Below are 14,805 nucleotides of genomic sequence, written 5' to 3'. Positions count from 1 at the left end.
CCTTTGCCTAATGTATCCATGGCCTTCCAAGAAGACAATTGTAGGTGGGAGTGATGTCCATCACTTGAAAATACACATTAAAAATAGTAGGCCCTACCTGGATAGGTAAGGTGATTTCTCCCATTACTTCCCTTCAGGATCCATTAAAGGCTCGAATGATCATGTTGCTTGGTCGCATTTGGGCTTACTTGATTGTTAGCTTATCGAGAGTGCTCCTAGGAAGCACATCAAAGAAGACCCATTATCTACCAAAACTTTGACGATGAGAAACTCCTTACACTTTACAGAGATATGTAAGGGCCAGTTATGGTCTAATCGTCCATTAGGTATCTCATCGTTTGTGAAGGTTAAGTGATCATTAGTCATGATGTGGCTCACAATCTCTTCAAATTTATCTTGAGAGATGTGATGTGCGACACAGGCTTCATTTAAAACCTTTAATAAAGCCTTTCTATGTGATTTTGAACTCATGATCAATGAAAGCAGTGTGATTTCTGTTGGGGTATGGTTTAGTTGATCAATGATGAAGTATTAAATTTTTCAAATAAACTTAAGGAGTTCATCTTTTCCGTCAAGCTCCTTGCTCCCCTCCTCTTTATCCTTTCCTTTGGAGGTTTTGCCTTGTGAATCCTTAGGAGCATAGATTCATCCTCTCCTAGTCATTCCTCCAATCTTGGTAATATTTGATGAATCCATTAGTGGCGAGCTTTGCACTTCATAGATCCATGGCACTACCTTGTTGCTTTCATATGGGAAAAGACTAGGCCTGGAATTGTTAATTTGGTCATGTTTTGCCACTTGTCCTTTTGTGCGCTTATTAGTTTTATGCGAAACATTCCCCGATTTGATGCGCCAGGCTTGCATTTGATTACTAGTGATTTCATTATCTGATTAACATGCATAGGTTAGATTTCCCTTTTTACATCTTTGTTATTATTTACATGGAAGGCATATTTTCTAAATGAAATGCAACATAGGATTCAAGGAAAATTGAGGAATTCAATGAATATCATTCTTATTGATTTGTTCATTTATAGAATATTCTTTATACAATACTTTTCAATAAATTTTGACAATAACGTAGATGCCTAAAGAAGCTTATGCTTGGTTGATACATAGATAAGTCATCCTCGGCTTCTAGAACATGTTTCTTCATTGTTTTTGCCTGTCCATGGACCACTTTGCTCATGTTATCGCAAATTGATTATGCTTCCTTGACCTTCTCTTGATGGTGTCCCATCATTACTTTTAGCTCTTAAATTTCTTTAAGAGTTTGGTCTCTTTGGTGGGTGATTTCTTTAAGCTATTCGAGCCCCTTTTCCTCCCTTTGTTGAAAGTTAGAAATGGTGGTAGCTCATTTTTGGGTTATTTCCCACTAAACCTAGACCTCATATTGGGTCGTAGGTAAGCTTCATTGTTCCTATTTTATTTCTTATGCCTACTCATGGAGCTTGACTTCAAGTTGTGCTACCTTTGACAAAGCTTTCGTGAGTTTCTTATCTGAATCCACTCTTGGAGTCTTCATCGGCTGTGTATTACAATCAGTGCATTCATCCTTTAATCGCTCGATCTCCATGTCCTTCTTCTTGCATTATCTTTGTAGGCTATTGATGTTAATTTTAGATGCCTCATCCTTTTCTTCTAGGGCCATTATTTGAGCTTCCAAAACTTATATCCTCTTAGTCAAGGCATTGACTTGTTGCTACTCGTGTTGGTTCACCAGTTTGGTTGTGCCCCTGACTCCTCTTTCACTTATCCATTGGTGGTAATCATCTGAAGAAGCTATCTGGGGTCTACCACATTTTTCGTCTCTAGAGTAGAATGGATTCTTCCAAGCTTTCTTAATGGTGTCTATCAATTGTTGTTGATCGGAGGAGTAAAAGAAGCAAACCCCTCCGAGGTCTTTCAGATTTGACAAAGTCTGTGTCCTCCCAAGCTGCCTTAATGCTAGCATCGGAGAGTAGGTTATGCATCCTCTTAGTCCCATCAAAGGTACGTTAGGAAACTTGCCACATCGGATTAGTACTTGAATTGGTCGAAACCATGGACAAATCCATGTGAAGAAGTCTTCATTGCAATCCTCCAATTCGGCTTTCCAAACCATGGTGTATTTCCTTGACATGGAAAATCTAGGAAAACTTATCAATGGATCAGGTAGTCTTCCCATATGTCCCTTGGTAAAGAAATGGGTGTATGCCTAAACATAAAGTAGCGGGCTATAACATCTCATTTGTTTTCCTGATTTATGACTACAAAAGTCCAAAATAATCAAGGTGTCGGCAAGAATGGAAAGCACGAGGCTCCTCAGGTGTGTGTCTCAGGCAAAGAAGGCATCAATTGCGGTGTGATCTATTACCTTCTCATGAAATGGGAAAAGTATTATCCCAAACATGATTAAGGCGAGTGTCTTATTGAAGTGCATCCAATCCTCTTGCTTAGATAGGAGGGAGAGGTGTCCTTAAAGTATAGAGAGCTTTCATCCTTTGACTGTCCCATTGCCCTCTAAAGTTAATAAATGAGGGGGTAGTCTGATTATTTCAGCTACCTTATCTGAAGATATACATCCTTTTTTGATGGAATAAATCCCTTTGGATTTGTGTCATCTGATCATTATGTCGTATTCCTCAATGGTCGGTACTAAGTCAAAGTACGAGAATTGAAATATACCAAAGCTCTTATATAGGCGGGGTCAACAAATATCTTTAATAGCTCAAGGATTCTTCCATAATTTTTTTTGAAATCCGCCTTGACCTCTCTTAGCATTAAGACGCACAAGCTACTGACTCTTGGCATTGCATAATTTATAATATTCTTTCCTCAACGGTCCATGCATGCTACTATCTATATCTTCTATATATAAAGAAAATGAATGTTTGATTAATTACCACCCTAGGAGAAATGCATGATGTGATTTTCTGCCTAAGTATTATCATGTTTTATCTAGGGGTTATGATGCATGATTTTTTTTTGCTAATATTTTTTTAAAAAAAAATAAACTAACCTATATGATTCTTTTTTGATAATGTTAGGGTACATAGAAGGGTTTTAATTTTTTTTATTAGTATCCATTCATTTTCCTATAATCTTTATCCATTTGAAATAAACAAAAACACACAAAGAATGCAACATACATATGCTCAACCAACGTACACCCACAAACAGTCACGTTCTAATCCATGGTATGTGGTCCTTATTAAAGAAAGTGCTTTGTATAGGAAGGTTCTAATTATCCTCACTAGTCTTTAAAGGCTCCCAAGGTGGCCCCATTATAGGGACCCAATATCTCTATCGTCATCACCTAGCAAACTCTAAGGTCTAACGCAGTATTTTGGGCTAGAATAACCGGTTATCACCCTGAGTGTGATTTTCGACAAGACTTGTAGGCTCAAGGCCATTCTTGAGTCGGTCGTACGTCAACCACTCTTTATGTTTACATGCTCATGCCCTCGAGTGTAGGAAAAATTGTTGTGTGCAAAGGTTTGTGTATAATTGTTCATTTCAAACAAGTGTGAAATTTAAACAAACATGCAGATATTAAAGCCAACCAAATAAAAGAAAACAAAGTAAGGGGAAAAGATATTTGAACTATTATTCTTATTTTGCTAATTTTATCATTTAGTTAGGCCTGACCCTCTTAAAGCTTTCCCAGTGGAGTCGTCATCTATCGAAATCCAAAAAATTCTAATCTAGCCAACAGATGGTTTTGACTTCTATTTGAAAATCTCATCGGTTTGGAAGTTCCCAACAACCAAACTAATCCTTGACCAACGGTTTTAGAAAAGAGTTCGAAAGAGTTGCCACCAATGTTTTACTCAAAACATCAGAAAAAGAAAAGATTTTTAAAATTGCCAAAATGACCCTCCTAGTCAGAATTGGGTTCGGGGTCGTTTACATGTAGAGAAGGTATTAGGCACCTACAACGTCTTAAATCGGTACCCTATGATGAAATTAACATAATAAAGAATAATAGTTTGAATATTTATTCCCCTTTTAGTGGTTATTTACATGTTACATTGGGATTATTTATATAAAAATAAGGGATTTAGATCCGACACATTTGAAAATGGTATGTCTACATGATTACGATTTATCTATGACAAAGTCATGTATATAAAGCAATTTAAATAAAAGAGAGAGATGAGAATTGTTGAAAAGTACCTCCTAAGCGAGCTTTTATAGAATTCTTCCTTTAAATGTGGGGGTTAGGCGCTTTTTGACAACCTTTTGAACTACAAATGTTCTCATAATGCTTAAGAAATACAAGAGAGAGAGAGAGAAAGAAAGAAAGAGAGAGAGTTTCTAAGCTAAATGACTGAAAATGGATCAAAGAAAGCCAATTTTTTTGTCCCCTTACACTATGCACTAGACAACTATTTACAAGTGTCAGATCTAACTGGAACGGTCATTCTGGTCATCGGAAAGGGTCGTTCTAGATTAATCTGTTGTTAGCAAATTTTGAATTTTGAATGACTCATTCTGAAATCAGAACGACATGTTCTAGATTCTTATTTTACTCATAACAACCTGGGTTGGAATGACTCGTTCTGGATTTTGGAAAGGCCCGTTTTGACCTAGGGTTTTTAGACCTTTTTTATGATTTGGAACGGTTCGTTCCAATTTGGAAACGACCTGTTCCAAGCTCCTATTTCAGTCATTTGTGCTTCTGGGCCCTTTAATGTTGTTCTAGTCTGTTCAAGTGTCATATTGGACCTTCAAAGCCTTCTTGTTTTATTTTGGATGCCTAGACGAAATTGAGTATCTACAAGACTAACTTTTGCTAGTGCCAAAAGCGGGAGTAGAATATTGTTTTTTATCAAGTTTTTGATGAAGTTTTGTAATAGGTAACGTGAAACTTTAATTATTATGTATAGATAAAAAAAAGTAAAAATATAATTTAATCTAAATAATTTTAATATTATTTATCATGTCATCTTTTAATTGATAGAAAATGAATAATATTAATGATCAACATTACATTAATTTATTCATTAAGAAATGAATATTCAGTGTTGTGACCAAATTTAGTAATTTTATAAAATTGTGAACCAAATATGTAAAATTAGAAAATGGATCCGATTGTATATTATAGAGGGAGGCTACCGATTGTATATTATAGGGAGGCTAAAGTTATAAATCATCCTAGAGATAAGTAGAATGAAATGTGTGTTATGATGTGATCATGACTCATAATGCACAGCTATATATCATAACGTCACCAAAGCAAATGCACAGTGTAATAAGCTCAATGGCAAAACTACAGATTGAATATCACTACCGCCACTACTCGGCCATTCCACTTCTTTAAAGAACAAAAATATAAAATAAAAATAAATATAAAAAATTAAAACATACCAAAAAAAAAAGAAAGTTCATGAGAAAACGTCACCCAATGTCACGCTTTTGGTTGGTTCCAAAGTTTACCAAAGACGTTAATATGTGTGACGCTTTCCATGTTTTTCGGTTTTGTTTTACTTGCATGGAAAAGTCAATGCATGTGATGTTTTTGGGTTAGGTTTTGTGGTGTTCTACATGCATAAATTGTCATTTATATTGATGTTTTCTTCATTTACATGCAAAACGTTGAACCATGTGACATTTTTTGAGTAGCCACGTGGTCAAAATAATTTATTTTAGTAAATTATTTTTTAAATAATTTATTTCAAAAACAATTTAATTTTTTTTAATTTATTCTGGCTAAAAGGCCTGAAACAATGCATGAATTAAGTTTCAATTAACATCTCAATTATACAAAGATAGCTATCACATGCAACCAGTTTTAACTAAGTTAAGACACTAATCAAAGATTACTAAATTAAAAAAAAAGTAAGGATGAGAGAGACTGCAAGATGATTTATCATGGTTCACCCACTCAATATGTGGCCTATATCGAACCCTCAATCAAAACCTGATCAAGATTTGTCCACTACCTTTATGAAGTAGTTTTACGATCACACACCACACATGCAATATACTCCTACATACAAGATACAACCTTTCTTGCACCCAAGAAAACACTTATTGCAGTCACTCACTACAAGAGTTCTCATACTTGAGAAACTTAATCAAGATTCTTACCACATTACACAAAAAGAATTAAGGAACGAATTCATCTAAAAGCTAAACAGATCAAATTGTGAATTCTTGACAAATCTTAGTCCTCATCTTCAAGAATGTTGTGATGAAGATGAGTTTTCTCAAAACATTTCACAAAGTGTTTTCAATTCTTGGTTTCACAAAGAAAATGCTCCAAGAAGATCACAAAGATCAAAAGTATTTCACAAAGTTCGAACAATATCACTTGAATATGTTTGTGAATGAGAAAACCATTTTTATAAAGTTTTCAGGCTTAGATAATCATTATTTATAAGAATAATTGATTATTTTATTCTAAGTAATTCTAGAAATCACTCAAGAACAAAATAATCAATTATTTCACAGGATAATCGATTATTCTAAAGAGTGCTTTCTGGAATAATTGATTATTTCTACAGAAAGTCGATTATTACAGCAAGGCTTTTCAATTTAATGAAAAACAGAACAAATAATTGATTATCCTGTGAATAATCGATTATTTTGTGTAATATCTCAAAATTCGATTTAAACATCCATAAACCTTCTCAAGTTATATTTTATCATCATCATACTACTTTCAAGTTGATTAGGATAAAGGTTAACCTTTGCACAAAGTACAAACATTATATTAACATGAATAGAGACAAACACAAAGCAATTATAACATATACTACACTATTATAACTTTTCACTTTAAACATTTCATGATCTTATGTTTCCTTTTTGTAATCATCAATACACTCACAAATTGATTCAGCAGCATGTGAATCTCAATAGACTTTACTCACCTCTCAACTGAGACAAATTAGCCTTAAGCAAAACCTTAGAACACTGGTGTGAAAATGAACAAAATTATACATCATTTATTTGTTTGACATGAAATCACCCCTAGATTCATATATATCCTTGAAATCTTTATAATTATACAATTGAAGTTATAAAATTGACACAACCAATATGAAATGGACTTGTCCCACTAGTTTTATACAAATAATTTTTATAGAGATAAATAATATTTTTAATTTAAAAAATTGTGAAATTTGTGTTTTACAAATGAAAAAAAGTAACTACTTGAATAAAAAAAAATTGTATAAAATATAGTTAAAATTATAATTTAAAAATATGATCTGGTTTGTTATCCTCTGGTGCTCCAAATATTAGATAGAATTAAAATTTATCTCACATTTATCATATCCTACTTTTATTCTATCATTTTCTCATCTTATCTTATCTTGACTACCAAATAGATCGTTAGTTTCTTTTTAATACAAATTTTTTTTTATCGAAAATAAAAAGTCACATTGGATATGTTTCTGTAACTAGATGTAAGTCGTATTGTATTTTTTTTTCCTATATAATAGTTTCACTACTATGACCTCATTCATACTATCTCAATTTTTTAACACTAAATAGACCCTAATTACAAGTTAGTGTTTTTAGCATCTAATTCAAAAGAATTAGTTATTTTTACTCTTTTTTCACTAAAAGCAAGGTATCTCCACATTACATGATACATTTATAAGTATGTATATAATCAAAACTAGTAAACATCTTAACTAATCAACAAAATTAAAGGTAACTAAATTAACTATATACTTAAATCGAAAGATATCCAAACATTAAGTTCAATGGTTTAAAAAGTTCATGAAAGATAATAATTTAGAGAACAAACATTTGTTCAAAATGTTCTTTTCAAAACCTTCAATATGTTATCTCGACACAAACCCCATTTTTGTTTATATATATCCCTGGAAATTCAAAGCACGACCTGACAACAAAAGTTAACATCTTATAGAAGTAATTGAACCCATTTCAGAAAATATCAATAAAATGTCTTTATTGAAGATGGTGAAGGTGCTCGTGAAGTCACTGGGGATTTTTCAATAGTTGACTTGTTATCTTTACGAACATATTTTCTGGCCCAAGCATGCTTCCCATTGATGGAGAGTTTTACTTTATTTGTACTTTCAAGGATATGATCAATCATATGTATGGCCTCAGCGCGAATCACTACGCGAGCATATAACGGTTGCTCCGGTGGAACTACATCTTGCATATGCAATGCTTCAACAATATCCCCATACATTCTGTTTGACAGAAAAAAAAAAGTGAAAATATAAAAAGAATAAAAAATGAGGGGAGAAATACCACATGAGGTTTCAACCCTTTTGGCCCTTTTGATTATTCACAAAAGTATAAAAGACTTCTTTATTGTGTTTGGTGGATAAATATAATTGTGTCAAATCTAAATACCGAGTTTGCAATTGCTAATATTATTTTAACGGTGAAATGTTTAGAATACCTAATCCTTAAGTGTATGCGGTAAATAAAAGTTGAATAGTAGAATTTGCACGGGTGCATAATCAAAACTATATATATCTGTATGTTTTTCATTCCTTCACTCTAACACTCTCTTGAACATGCTTTTCTTTGACTGAAATTTTCTAAAAATTACGAAATTGTGTGGATATCACAGAAGATAAAGAAAAATCGTAAAATAATCTCTATTTTTATGAAAATTTTTAGTTGGATTTTATAAATGTTTTCAAGCAATTCCCATTCAAAAATGAGCAAAGTATATTGATCACGGGTTGGAAATAATAAGATGACATTGTAGGAACCTTTTTGTGCAAACCAAACCAACAACAAAGACAATTGAGACAAAGCATTGTAAAATACATAAGGTCACACATGTATCAATTAAAAGTTCAAATCGAGACAATCCCAATTCAATATATTGTAATACACCATTTATTGAATCTAAGCTTGTAGATTGATATATTGATATGGTAACAAATATAAAAATAGTGTACCTTAAGAAGAAATCCCGGACTTCAACTTCCGAAATAAGGTACCCTCTGGAAAACGTCATAAAGATTATCCTATCATCAACCGGAACCTCCTTATTTTCACTGGTATGATTCAACATGGCCATGAGCTCGTTAAAATTTGGATTACATTCTTTTTGGACTGAAACATCATAAGTCGTCTCTTGAGGAGGATTAGCAACACTCGAAGTGTTATAACTTCCTTCACTCCATTGTGGTGTTGATATTGCAACCTGTTGATGAGGTACGATATTAACCCCAGGTAGCGGAGTATAATATACCATTTGTTTTATATAAGGACCAGCCCCATAAATATTTGCAATTTTCAAGTGTTGCTCCTCCATAGCCTTTGTATATTGCACTTGTTGCACTATGTCTATGAAGGCTCTTTCACAAACATTGCTGAGTAATTTTGTTAGCTCATCGATTATAGTCACACGATTATCATAAAAGTATTTCAATGATATGGCATTGTTTCGCATGATGCTTTTGATCAAAGGCAAACCCTTATCGTTAACAACACCATCATGAGGGAATTGGGAACTCTCAATGCAATTCAAAACCAAGATGGCCTCACCCGCAAGGCTATCAAGCTTGGCTTCTGGCCATTGGAGGATGTTCTTCACCATTTTCATATCTTTGCACTGTTTTTCAAGCCACATGATGAAGGCCATGACATGTGTGGATTGGCTAGTGTCATGGCCTAATCCCACCACCAATCGGGAGAAGAGTTGACGATCAATGTTGTGAAAGATAAAGAATTCTTCTTTCGTAACAATTACATTGGCTCCTAGGTCCGAAGATGGGATGAAAGAAGCCATTGATAGAGAGTGGAGATGATGTTATAAAAATATAGCTATTATTTATAAAGGTATGTGATGTTTAATTTTAAAATATGAAGAGGTGCCATTTTTATCTTGGGAAGGAAATTGGAGGGGGAAATGAACCAAGTTCATTGTTTCAATGTCCTTTCCATGTATGAGGCAATTAAAGATGAATGAATGGTGATTTTCTATGTATGAAAGTTAACCATATTGAGAGTGTATTATGAGCAATGCATTAATAATCTATTTCTTTTAATGTGTTTTACATTTGTGTAATATATTCAAATAGACTTTATCTAATTTCTCGATTTAGACCAAAATGTTGCATATGTCAAGACGCGGGATTAAATGAAAACAATGTTAGTCTTAAATTATTGCAATAAAAAAGTCATAGTAATTAATATTAATTTAATTTACTTCCCAAATGCATTATTAATTTATTATATAAAAAGAATAAATGAACCACTATAGTTAGCTAATCATAAAGAGGATTTGAATAATATACATAAAGTTGTAAGTTTTAATTTTGTAGCCGCTATTACATGCCAATATATATATATATATATATATATATATATATATATATATATATATATATATATATATATATATATATTTTTTTTTTAATGTAAACATATAAAATCAATCAAGTCAACGTGGACCACGTTCATTTTTTTTTTGTTAGACAAAATTACATTTATATTACTCGCTAAATGCATTTCCCTATATTTCATATATTTTCCATTTCATTTTAAAAAAAAAATTAGTATATATATATTAATCATTAATTTTAGATAAATTAGATTTTCAAAATGCATGATTTTATTAAATATTTTATTTAAAGAAATAGAAGAATTAAAATTAATTTTCACATTGTCATTTACTATCAATTCCATTTAATAATTTGTTTTCCTTATTAAAATTTCTATTTTTTATTTAAGGATAATATTAATTTCACTTCAAATAACAACAACAGTAATAATAATAGATGGCTCACATTCATTTCAACGAAAAACAAATTATTAAAGAGATAAAAATGCATAAAATAAAATAGTAGCTATCCAAAGCCTTTACATAAGTAAAACAAAAATAATAATCATGAGGTAAATAAGTTCAAATAAACTGAAACCCTAAGCTAAATACTATGATACCACATCTCATTAAGCTTTATCAAAAAAAATATTTAGGCCTAAGCCTCATTATCCTTATCATCATCTTGATGATCCTCTTGTAAAACATACATAAAAAAATATAATAAATAGAACAAGGGGACAACAATATGTCTCACTTTGGCTTCTAGTGCAAGATAAGGTCAAATAACTACACACATAAACACATAACATACGATATATACAACAAATATCAATTACAAGTTAGTCACAACATTCATATAACGACATAATACACTAAAAAGTAACCAATTGCAATCTACACACTCAATGTAATGGACACAAACTCATTTAGATCTAAATGCATTTGGCTCCAATAATATCTTGTAAGGTTATCTTCATGTATAATTATCAATATGTTCGAGTATCCTCATGTATGGTTATTAACATGTATGGGTATCCTCATGTACGAGTAACCTCATGTACGATCATCAACATTTCTGAATATCCTCATGTACAGTCATCAACATTCCATGCATATAATGCATGTCACATACACAAGACCCTATGCAATATTTCACATCATGAACTTTTCATCTACTCATGTCATAGACATAGCACATCCTCATTGTCTCATTCTCATGTACACTTCAATCAATAATTCAAATTATTAAATTAAATCTGGTAACTAAATTAAGCACCACCAATGTACCTCAAATACACAATACATAAGTACATTACATAGTCCACACATTGCAAGATACTATACGCAACATCCTCTAATAGTAGCTCAATTAGAGTAATTACAAGATCCTTTATTACTATTATGATTATAAATCATTAACTTAATCACTTTCACACCTTTGCTAATACCTTTTATTAGGTCAAAAATTGATCTTCGACTCCTTAGCATACCTCTTTGCTCATGGGTGATTATCAATCTTGGTTTTCAACCACTAGAAGTCCTATCTCAGCCAAAGAGACATGAAAGGAGTAAGAGGGAACCCATTCCCTATGGGATTCTCTTCACTAAGGTTAATGAGGACATTGGCATCAACATCACTACCTATGAGACAAGGAAAGGGTTGTGTAGAAGAAATCAACTCCACCACCCTAAAGAAAATGGGGATCACTCACCTTCTCTTGGGCAACAAGAGGAAACAAGGTTGATTCAAAGTTGAACTGGAGGAGGAGCCTTTTCTCAAGAAGCCCACAACTAGCCAAAAGACTTAATTTGTTAGACATTTATTTGAAACCATATCATTTATGATATCTAATAACTAAATCAATCTTTGTTCACTTGATTCCTTAATAGATCAAAGTGAAATAAATTCCTTGGTACCCAAAATAACAAAAGATAAGGAAAACATGTTTTACATTAGAAAAAATATGAGTAAATCCCTTGAATCATGAGAATCCTAAAAGAAAAGCCTATTTTGAACTGGCACACATATGACTCTACTTATTTTATACCTAAAAGGTGATAAGTAGCTTCCTTGATTAGCTAAGAAGTGACAATTTGGTGAAACACATTTAATGCACCAATGGACACTTCTCTCCACAAGGAACAAAAAATGAAGACAAATGAAGCAAGCTTATGAGAGACACTCAAAGATTTGCAATGGTCAACTTCAATGAAGCACCTATATAAAGAAGTTTGAAGATCCAAAAAGAGAAGAGGCACATATATTGTAAAATTACATTTATTCTTTCTATCTAAATTCGTGTACTTAATATTGTTGTATCATGTCTTGAAAGTAAGACGAAACAAAACATTTATCCTACCCAACTTTAACTTTGTGTTATTGCATTGAACCTAGAAAAGCTTGATTGAAAAAAGAATATATGGTTGTTTAAAACTTGGAGAGGTTTTATGTTCAAAGAATACTTGGGTAGTTACTTGAAGGGAAAAGTCAAGAAAAAAAACTTAGGTTAAGCTAGAAGTGACTTGGGAAATAATACTTATATCTTTGTAAAAGATAGTGGAACTTAATCAAGTTGATAAAGAACTGGATGTAGTCTCGGTGGTTAAGACAAACCAATATAAAAACATATGGTATTCTTTATTTTCTCTTTTTCCACACTTCTAAAGTTAAGATTAGTACTTCACTGTTTCAAAATATGTGAGTTTTTGATTGACACTATTCAACATTCCCTTCTAGTGTTTTTCTTTTCTCCATACCCAAGGTCTTATCCTTAAGCTAATCATCATAAAATCATCTCAAACTCAAAATAATGAACTCATGTCATCACATATTAATACCTTAACCATAGTAAATTGGATATCAATACCAAACTGATGGCAACCCTCCTTGCATGGATTGAGTTAAGAGCGTGAAAGAGGGATGACCGGACTCCTTGGATCATGGAACTCAAGGTTTCTAGCCTTGGAGATGGAGATGGGCGAATGGTGTTTATGGAGGCTAGGTGTTTGATGAAATGCTAAGGTGGTACTCTAGGGTTTTGGCTCACTTCATTGATGGATGAAGGCCACTCCTAAAGGTGAGAACACTCACGGTGAAGATGAGAAGGATAGGTGGCCGAAATGACCAAGGGGACTAAGGAAGAATATTAAGGCACAAAGGCTCTCTTAATATCATAAATTCCAAAGTATTTACAAGGTGTGGGGTGTTGGGTATTTATAGGAGGGGAGGCATCTAGGGTTGCATTTGGAGTAGGCAAATGCATTCCAAATGAAATGCAAATGAACCCTAGATGCAACTTGGTGGCCAAGGATGGAATCTTTGGGTTTAGATTGGCTATATCTAGGTGCATGATAAGACCATGCAACATTTGCCCTCCACTTGGGCCTAAGCCTTTCTAACACCAAAAATAGACCCAATGACACCAAAAAACATGCATCACCCTCTAATTAACACCCTAGCCCAAAATTAAAAACCTAATTATCTAGAGCACCCCATAATACAAAGGCAAAATGGGAAATACAAGGAAAATAAATTCTAAGTCCTAAGCACCCCAAAATACAAGGGTAAAATAGGAAATTAAAGATAAGGGCAAAAATAGGAATAAATATAAATGCTATAAAAACTTAGGAGCTAAGGCCCAAAAGTAGGCTTACTCCTCCTATGGTTTTTCAACACTAACCCATTCCTCTTGCTTCCTTCAATATATCACCTCTTGGTCTTCTTGGCCTTAGTGTTATTCCATCATTCCCTCCCTCTTGAAAAGGATTTGACCTCAAATCAAGAGGTTCCTCATGGTGGGCATCATGACCAACAAAAACATAAAAATATGCATTAGAGGTAATAGTATATGATAGAAATGGAAAGTGTATCCTAAGAGGAGTTCTACTAAAAATGCTAAAAAGATTGTCTAAATTAAAAGGACTAGACTCTCTAATGTTAAGGATAGGATCCTCCCCATGGTGAAGTCTAGGTGTATAACTAAAACCTAAAAAGGTAAAAAGACTAAAACTATAGCACACTAATGTATTAGTCCTAAAAACTAAAATATCTTGTTGGAAGTGCCCAATGTAATGACCTAGGTATGTATTGGAAAATAAAGAAAACTTAACTAAAAAATTACCTAAACAACTTTGTATTGCATAATTTGTTAGATACATATGAGAAAAAGGTGCTAAGAGGAGTTTAGAAAACTCATATAATCTAAGTTTGTCTTGTAGGGAAGTATCCAAGTTAAGTTCAAATAAGTTTGAACTTCCCTCAAGATCAAAAATAGAAAATAGGACACCATGAGATGTATCCAACAAATCATACAAATCTAAAGTTGGGTGCTTTATGAAGGGAACTAAAGTGGAGAAAGTCTTAAAGAAGGAAGGCTTATCTTCCTTGGGCACCACCAAGGAAGTAGCACAAGAAGTGGGACTAAGTGAAGTCCACTTCTTCTTCACTAAATCTTGAAGTTGAGATTCTTTTTCTTTAAAAAGGACTTGTTTTTGAATCTCCACTTCATGACTAGTGGCAATGTGAGAGAAAGAGTTAAGGTCTTGAT

The 14,805-nt window shown here is 32.9% G+C and overlaps 2 protein-coding genes across 2 annotated transcripts in view; one reads left to right on the top strand and one right to left on the bottom strand.

The window, feature by feature from the left end:
• Positions 1-5,243, top strand: part of LOC145949691 (uncharacterized) — an 86,363-nt gene extending 81,120 nt beyond the window's left edge. Inside the window, exon 7 of the mRNA XM_083060466.1 lies at positions 5,233-5,243. The gene's annotated coding sequence lies outside the window, so the exon portion shown is untranslated. The remainder of the gene's footprint in view (positions 1-5,232) is intronic.
• A 1,239-nt stretch (positions 5,244-6,482) lies between these two features.
• LOC109810223 (uncharacterized) lies at positions 6,483-9,724 on the bottom strand. Its single transcript, XM_020373632.2, has 2 exons — positions 8,886-9,724; positions 6,483-8,159 (listed from the first exon to the last, which is right to left on the bottom strand). Exons 1-2 carry the CDS (start codon positions 9,719-9,721, stop codon positions 7,895-7,897), a joined length of 1,101 nt encoding a protein of 366 aa, XP_020229221.1. The 5' UTR covers positions 9,722-9,724; the 3' UTR covers positions 6,483-7,894.
• Positions 9,725-14,805: the final 5,081 nt, after the last annotated feature.

This window comes from Cajanus cajan, chromosome 7 (assembly GCF_000230855.2).
Source record: "Cajanus cajan strain Asha chromosome 7, NIPB_CcT2T_4, whole genome shotgun sequence".
Taxonomy (NCBI): domain Eukaryota; kingdom Viridiplantae; phylum Streptophyta; class Magnoliopsida; order Fabales; family Fabaceae; genus Cajanus; species Cajanus cajan.
Note: the sequence above shows the minus strand (reverse complement) of the source record. Positions and strands in the feature narration are given on the sequence as shown.

Excerpts from the sequence above, each read along its gene's own strand:
- LOC109810223 (XM_020373632.2), bottom strand. The coding sequence starts at position 9,721 with ATGGCTTCTTTCATCCCATCTTCGGACCTAGGAGCCAATGTAATTGTT. Across the intron at positions 8,160-8,885 it reads GTCCGGGATTTCTTCTTAAG|AATGTATGGGGATATTGTTG; the intron begins GTACACTATTTT and ends TCTGTCAAACAG.